At 37.1% G+C, this 8,581-nt stretch overlaps 1 protein-coding gene across 1 annotated transcript; it reads right to left on the bottom strand.

The window, feature by feature from the left end:
• Positions 1–108: 108 nt before the first annotated feature.
• LOC127176248 (G protein-regulated inducer of neurite outgrowth 1) lies at positions 109–4,098 on the bottom strand. The gene is made up of 2 exons (XM_051127829.1): positions 3,874–4,098; positions 109–3,488 (listed from the first exon to the last, which is right to left on the bottom strand). The coding sequence occupies exon 2, from the start codon at positions 3,402–3,404 to the stop codon at positions 1,893–1,895; it is 1,512 nt and encodes a 503-aa protein (XP_050983786.1). The 5' UTR covers positions 3,405–3,488; positions 3,874–4,098; the 3' UTR covers positions 109–1,892.
• Between the last annotated feature and the right edge of the window lie 4,483 nt (positions 4,099–8,581).

Raw genomic sequence — 8,581 nt, 5'->3', positions numbered from 1 at the left:
GGTTCGTAATGAGCTGAACTGCAAACACAAAACAAATCCATTTAATATTACCAGGTTATACAAAAGCCAATAGAAAAAGAACAATCTGAAACTCAAAGAACACCAAACATTTCACTGCTGAAAAATCTGAGATGTCATCTATTAGTTGTTGCCTGAAACACCACAAATTTTTAGGATCATATTTGCCTAATACGCAGTACTTGGTACTGTCTCTCTTTAAATGTATTCTAATGTTCCTTAAATATACATGATGAATTCATATATACATGTTTGAATTATATAAATCTTAAAGGTAAAATTATTAGTGTAAAATATTGTAAAAGGGCACTTCAAAAAGTGATCCTCTCTGACCACAACAACATCAGGGTAGCACGATCTTGACAGAAGCAAGCAAAAACACACTAAAAAGCAAGAAAGCTGATAAGAGCCATTTTAAAATCAAAACAACCGTATTTGTTTGTACATTTGAGGTCTAGAGATTATTTTTCAGAATCTGAAAAATGATCATTATTTTACCAAATTAAGAGGGATCATACAAAGTGCATGTTATTGTTTATTTAGTACTGACCTGAACAAGACATTTCACGTAAAAGATGTTTACATAAAGTCCACAAGAGAAAAGAATAGTTAAATTTCTAAAAATGAACCGTTCAAAAGTTTACACCCCCTTGATTCTTTATACTGTGTTCTTACCTGAATGATCCACAGCTGCATTTTTTTTTGTTTAGTGATAGTTGTTCATGAGTCTCTTGTTTGTCCTGAACAGTTAAACTGCCTGCTGTTCTTCAGGGAAAACCCTTAGGTCCCACAAATTCTTTGGTTTTCCAGCATTTTTGTGTTTTTAAACATTCCAGCAATGACTGTATGATTTTGAGATCCATCTTTTCACGCTGAAGACAAATGAGGGACTAATATGCAACTATTAGAAAAGGTTGAAATGCTCACTGATGCTCCAGAAGGAAAAACTATGCATTAAGAGCCAGGGTGTGAAAACTTTTGAACACAATGGAGATATGTACATTTTTCTTATTTTGCCTAAATATCATATTTTTTCATTTAGTACTGCCCTTCAGGGGCTACAGAACATAGTTACATGTTTCCCAGAAGATAAAACAAGCAAAATTTACCCTGATCTTCAAATTCAAAAAGTTTTCAGCCCGCCGGCTCTTAGTGCATGTTTTTTCCTTCTGGAGTCTCAGTGAGCATTTGAACCTTCTGTAATAGTTGCATATGAATCTCTCAGTGTGAAAAGATGGATCTCAAAATCATACAGTAATTGTTGGAAGGGGTTTAAATACACAAAAATGTTGGAAAAAAAGAATTTGTGGGACTTTATGGGACCTGAAGGATTGTTCTGAAGAACAGCAGGCAGTTTAAATGTTCAGGACAAACAAGGGACTTATGAACAACTATCACTAAACAAAAAAAAAAACAAAAAAAAAAAAAAAAACACAGCTGTGGATCATTCAGGTAACAACAGTATTAAGAATTAAGTGTACATAAACTTCTGAATGGGGTCATTTTTATAAATTCAACTATTATTTTCTTTTGTGGACTATATGTAAACATATTTTATGTGAAATATCTTATTCAGGTGAGCATTAAATAAACAATATCATGCATTTTGTACGACCCCTCTTATTTTGGTAAAATAATTAACATTTTGCAGATTCTGAAAGGGGAATGTAAACTTTTGACCTCAACTGTATCAATCCAAACCAAAAACGATGATTATCCATATAGGGGCTTCTTGTGACGCAGTGTCCATACAAACCAAATGTCTTAAAACTGTTAAAGGGGTGTATCAGTGAACAAAACCCAATCCTGTGCACATCCAAAGTACACAAAACTTGGAAAGATTGTCTCATTTGGACTGCCTTGGCACACCTTCCTTAGTTTTCCTCATCTTGACGAGGTCTTGAACAACATCTTGGCCGCCAGATGTTCCTGAACCACTGGCGAAAATTATTCTGCCGGCGCCTGCCGCTCTGCTCCATCTTTTCCTCACTTTGTCCTTTGGCCAGGCTGCTTTCGCCAGGGTCTGATGTGGGGGGAGGACTGGAAGGCGTCGGCGTAGATGTTTCGGTCAGGTTTGCTGGCAGAGCATCTGTCGGGGATGACAAGGCCAAAGTCGGGTTCTTCTGCTTCTTCACCTGTTTCTCCAGGTGTTTCTGAATGGCCGAGCCCAGCACCGCCACCTCCACCACGGCGCCGTACACCTCCCAAGTCATTCCCTTCTCGTCCCAGCTCACCTCCTGCACAGGTTCTGGCACTTCTTCAGGCATAACCCCGATTCGTGGTTCTGGCTCGGGAATAACCTCAGGTGCTGTCAGAATTATCGGGGTCATAGGAGCCGTGGCGACCGAACGGAATTCCAGCTGCAAGCCCACCTGCAATTCGGCATCTTTGGTCTCTGCCACCTCTGTACTACACTTGTTGGCGAGTTTTCCAAAAGTGGTTGGAAAAAGGAAAGCTGCGGAGCCTTCGGGAGGAGTCATGGGGCTGGTGGCCACCGACTGGTACATCACCTCCAGGCTAACCTGGGTTTGCACGGTCTGCGTGCGTCCAGGTGACCGAGTCAAGGTGAGCGTCTCTTGCACAGGTCTCCCGGCATCCTTGGATTCAGTCGATTCGGTTTTCTTTAGTTTTACTTCCACATCTTCAGACTGATCTTTCGGACTGTGAACGTTCACTTCCACCGTGGCCTTTGTGCTACTTGCGTCTGTTTTCTGTGGGGTGCTTGATGCTTTGCTTGCAGGGTTTGTCTCATTGCTACTATCCCCTGGATCTCCAGACAATCTTGGTTCTTCAGTGACGGTATTCTGCTCAGTTGATACATGGCTTATCACGTTGGTCTTCTGGACTTGACTGACTTCAATCACGTTCGCCACGACAATTGAACCGTCAAGACTCTTTTCCTCAGTCGCTCCTCCACTCTCAACTCTCTCGGGTTCAGCAGGGCAACTGGAAGTCTTCTGCTCTGCAAGCTCCTCATCCTCCTCGTCCTCTAAAGTACAGTCATGGTTGGTCACCAGTATGGTAATCTCCTGGTTAATCTCCTGGTCAAGGTTCTTATCTGCTGGTTTCTCTGCTTGGTTAACATACGTCTCTTGTTTGCACACTGCCGCAGGTGGCTCATCGCTCTCGACTGCTGTTTGAGTGGAAGATAAATCCTCTTCTAATCGTGGTTCATGTGGAATTACTGACTTGATCTGATCTGAAGGAACCTCTTGCTCCTGGATGCTGCCACAGATCTCCTCTGGGTTTTCAGATGCTTTTGACAGGTTTTCGTTGTCGTTCATAAGGGATGAATAGTCAATACTTCTGTCATCAGTGTTTATGCTTGTGCTGGTCCCCGAGCCAACTTTCCAAACTTCACTTTCTGTCAGAACAGGACCCTCCATGGGTTCAGAGATGGGTTTGCGTTGATCCGGGAGAGGGGCAGTAAAACGTCTGAGCTTCACGGTCTCACACCACTGATGATCTCACTGGAAAACATTCACATAAATGCATTAGTGCACTAATGCAGGTGCAGTGAATAAAAAAGAGCACTTGACATGCATTAATGATGGCACAAACAAAAACAGTCATAAGGCAAAATTCAGTTCAAATCTGATTGTGATCTCAGGTACTGAAATAATTCATAAAATGACATGCAAACTTCAGCCTTACAGTATTGATTGCTAATAAACTGATTCCTCTTTTATCCACAAGAAGAGAGATACAATTATGTCATGGCAGCTGTCTGATTCAGTTCATCCACACACGCACACACACAGAAAACAAACTTGCTCGGTAACAGTACCCTCTAAAAACAAAACTACGACGGCACACAGTGATAACGTTACTGAAAAAAAACCCAACGACACATACCTCAACTGCACGACAGATCAAACGCTGTATCCATATTTTCAAAGATTTCACAGCCAAAGCATGTCTTCGCACTCCAAGCTTCCCTTTTAGGTGCTGAAAATAAGAGGCAGGCTGTAGATGGTTTGTTTTCCAGAAGAATCTCAGTGGATGGTGGTCCTTGGATTTCACTGTGGCTGAGAGTACTGAAAGCTTCTGATTTTTAGTTTCCCTGGAAACCAGACTCAACCTGGCAGTGAGTGGTAATGAAATGACAAAGTATCTGTAGCTTTTTAATCAGAAGCAAATGATGGTGATTAGAATACATGTGTCCAAAAAAAAAAAAAAAAAAAAAAAAAAAAAAATTCTCTTATGTAATAAAAACTAAGTAATGTCTTAGTGATCTCTGGAACAATTTGAAACTATGCACTTTTTCTTATATAACAGAATGCGTATATATAGAATGAACTTACATTTTCATCTATTTTTCCCCATATGAGTTTGAAAATAAGCTTAAATTGTTGAATGATTTCACATTTTCACCATGTTTTTTCTTCACATGAGACAGAATAATATGGGTGTAAAGTGGTGGACGATGTAGGTCACTATACTGCTGCAATTACGTAACGTTAAAGACCATGTAATTCATATTCTTTCTGAATTTTAGTGGCTGAATGGTGACTATAACAAGGCTTTTCCAGTTTTTCTGCATGTGATCGCACACTGATCCATTGCACCTCACCGTGCCATGGAGTGTGTTCTGGAGAGCTGTATTCTATCGCCTATGTTCTCACCATAAAAATCGAGTGCTTTTGCCAATCGCACGCTCCCACAGAATATTAGTTGCCTAGCAACCAGCCATGTACATGCAAGGGGGTGGGGGGGGAGTGGACTGTGTTCATGGTAATGGTGGGGGGGTGTTCAGACAACACATGCCATATTCTGAAAACAAGAATGCTGCCTGTCATTGCAGGCAAATGATGAGGAGGAGGAAGAGGAGGAGGAGGTGGATAGGGATGTAAAGATGATGGGGATGTGGAGGTGGAGAATACGGGGCAGAGGGCCAAAAGTGCTGGAGATCAACTGTAAATTAAGTCGCGGTTAGAAACCTTTCCTCAGGATGAAACTGTTTGACATTTGCGTCTACGATAGACATGAACACTAATGGGTACATATTGACTGCTTATACCGTCAATATACAACAGAATTATTTAAATCGAGACACTACAAGGAAAAACTGTTTTTTATGCATCAGTTGATTTTGAGATTTTGGCCTCAGGAAACTAGTGGAAAGAAAACATACAAAAATACATTTATTTATTTATTTGTTTATTTATGGTATGTGTTTCTTTTTTCAAAATGCGATTTTTCTCCTGCACTGAGCCAGGAAACTAGGATTTTAGCATATACAATTTTCTTGATTTTATAGAATATTAAAAAAGGTAAAAATGTAATTTTTGTTTTATTTTTGGCGGTTGATAGTATTTTCTGATTTATAGAGTGATAAAAAGAAAAATCTTCTGTAACACCTTTGACTCTAATACACTACAAGTCAAAAGTTTTTGAACATTAATATTTTTAATGTCTCTTCTGCTCACTAAGCCTGCATTTATTTGACCCAAAGTACAGCAAAAACAGCACAATTTTGAAATATTTTTATTATTTAAAATTACTGTTCACTATTTTTGAATGTAATTTATTCCTGTGATCAAAGCTAAATTATCAGCATCATTACTCCAGTCTTCAGTGTCACATCTTTCATAAATCATTTTATTATTAATATTATCAATATTTAAAACAATTGAACACATTTTTTCAGGATTTTTTGATGAATAAAAAGATTAGCATTTATCTCAAATACACTATACCATTCAAAAGCTTGGAGTCAGAATATTTATAATACAAATGAATAATTTTATTTAGCAAGGATGCTTTAAGTTGATCAAACGTGAAGACAAAGACATTTATAATGTTACAAAAAAATCTATGTCAGTTACATGTTGTTCTTCTGAACTTTCTATTCATCAAAGAATCCTGAAAAAATAAACTCAACTTTTTTCAACATACTACTACTACTACTACTACTAAGAATAATAATAAATGTTTTTTGAGCAGCAAATCAGAATATTGAAATGATTTCTGAAGGATCATGTGACTGGAGTACTGATCCTAAAAAATCAGCTTTGAAATCACAGGAATATATTATATTTTTAAATATATTCAAATAGAAAACAGTTATTTTAAATATTACAAATATTTCAGTTTTTTACTGTTTTTGCTGTACTTTGGATCAAATAAATGCAGGCTTGGTAAACAGAAGAGACTAATTAAAAAAAAACAAAAAAACATTAAAAATCTTACTGTTCAGTTTTTGACTGGTAGTGTATGTCAACAATGTAACAAGAATTTTGAACCTGGCTTTAGCCAGTGTTCAGAATATAATAATTAGTATATTTAATTAGTCAATGACTTATTTGCATAGCTAAACATATCATTGCAGAAAAATTGTATTTTGTATGTGTGTGTGTGTGTGTGTGTGTGTATTTTTATTTTATTTTTTATTTTTTTGCAATTTTTATAGGATTAGTTCACTTCCAGAATAAAAATTTCCTAATAATTTATTCACCCCCATGTCATCCAAGATGTTCATATCTTTCTTTCTTCAGTTGAAAAGAAATTATGGTTTTTGAGGAAATCTGCAAAGAAACAATTTGGACCTTCAACCCACTGGCTACCATAGAAGTCCACTATATGGAGAAAAAACCTGGAATGTTTTCCCCACCTACACATTCTGGCATTGTGTGAATTTTTTTCTCAAATTTGCATGCTATAAATGCAAAATAAACACTGGATTTTACATTTGCATTTTGAAGCAGCTGATAAGGACCCTGTACATTTTTCTTACTTGCAACTGGCTGAAATCACACCAAGTCTGTTCAACACCTGACAACGCATGTAATAAGGTATTATGGGCTCAGCAGCTGCTCCTACGGCAGGTTTGACATAAAGTGCCTGACACAAAGCATATCTTCTCCTAAACTTTGCAGGAAATATTCCACACATTGATTTTAAGGGTGAGAGCTCATTCTCAACAGCTATCCATGCATGAAATATATAGCGAGTTAATCTATATGGCTAATGCATCCATAATGAAACGTCAGCTACGCTTGTTACATCCTGAGCACTCTTTTTAAATTTAATAAACTTATATATAACTTATAATCTATAATAAACTTATATTGTAATTCTGTTGCATTTGAATTTAATTACACTGTTAAAGACTGATTTTAAGCTGTGCAGCGCATTTGAAACAGGATGCCCAAGTAGGTGAGTAGCAGTCAACATGTGGCAAGTTATTTAAGGGGTTATTGTTCGTAATCAAAAGCATCATCTCTTGACATCCACAGGAATACTGAATAGCAGGATCTGCCCTAAGGCACTTTTGAATGAAAGTTCTTTCACTGTGGTCTATCTGTGTTATGTTGCCATAGCAACATATCACTGATTTCCCCCCTCTTCTGTGACGTGGGAGCTGAGAATAATAATAATAGGGGTTTTTACTAAGAAAGTGGACGTGTTCTTGCATACTCTACATCCTCACATCTTATTTCACTAGAACAGAAAAGCACGTAGGCTGGCTATAAACAGACAAGGCAGCAGCTTAACGGAATGTATCGTGTATTTTCAAAGCACAAGCATCTTTGAACAGACTTTTGGAATATAGGATGATCAACAATTAAAATAAAATGAAATCTTTATGAAATAATCTGCATTGGAAATCGAGCTGGTACATTTACAAAGTTGCTATACAATTTCTTTTTTACGATCGAATCTGTTCTGATAACAGAGTTTATTTGGAACTCAATTTGTGTCCGAAGTCCTTAATGGTGTCTGATGCTTTTTCTGCAGCTGTGCCTATAGCAGACTGTGTTTGTCTGGACGCCTCCTCAGCAGCTGTTTGTATATATACACATACACAGACACAGAGACAGACACAGACAGAGAAAGAGAAAGAAAGAGAGAGTTCCTTTAGGGATGCATTTGCATATTTTTCATGGTGCAACATACAGAGATAGGGATAGGGAAAACAACGCAATCGCATTTTAGAATGAGGACATTAAGACAATGGTAGGCATAAATTATGCACGGTATATTCTCAGTGTGCACAATACAATTGTGAATGATTTGCATACACTAAAAAGCTGTGAAATCACACACATCCACACTTAAGGGTATATTTGTCTCTGTACAGATGTATTTAACAGACTCTTTCTCTTACCTGCACTGGTGGTTTCTTTGGAGGACTCTGCCACCTGCTGCATGGCATCTTGCGCTGCCTGAACTGAAATAACAATCAAAAATGCTGGTTGTTTTTCACACATACTGACAAAGTTCTCTAAAAAGCAGTACCAAAAATGTTAATTTTTTGACTATATTCACTTACTAAATAAATAATTAAAAAATATGCTTATATAAATATATATAATTTGGCATCAGTAAGATTTTTTATGTTTTTTTTTTTTTTTTAAGTCTCTTGTGCTTATCAAAGTTCCATTTATTTTATCAACATACAGAAAAAAGTTATATAATGAAATATTAGCGCAATTTAAAATAACAGTTTTCTATTTTAGATTAGTTGTGCTGCTTCATGTTTTTCTTTTTTGGAACCTGTATTTTTTCAGGATTCTTTGATGAATAAACATATTTAAAAGAGCAGCATTGATTCAAAATA

The sequence above is a fragment of the Labeo rohita genome, chromosome 14 (genome assembly GCF_022985175.1).
Source record: "Labeo rohita strain BAU-BD-2019 chromosome 14, IGBB_LRoh.1.0, whole genome shotgun sequence".
In the NCBI taxonomy this organism is placed as follows: domain Eukaryota; kingdom Metazoa; phylum Chordata; class Actinopteri; order Cypriniformes; family Cyprinidae; genus Labeo; species Labeo rohita.
This window is presented reverse-complemented; position numbering and strand designations above follow the sequence as displayed.

Excerpts from the sequence above, each read along its gene's own strand:
- LOC127176248 (XM_051127829.1), bottom strand. The coding sequence starts at position 3,404 with ATGGAGGGTCCTGTTCTGACAGAAAGTGAAGTTTGGAAAGTTGGCTCG.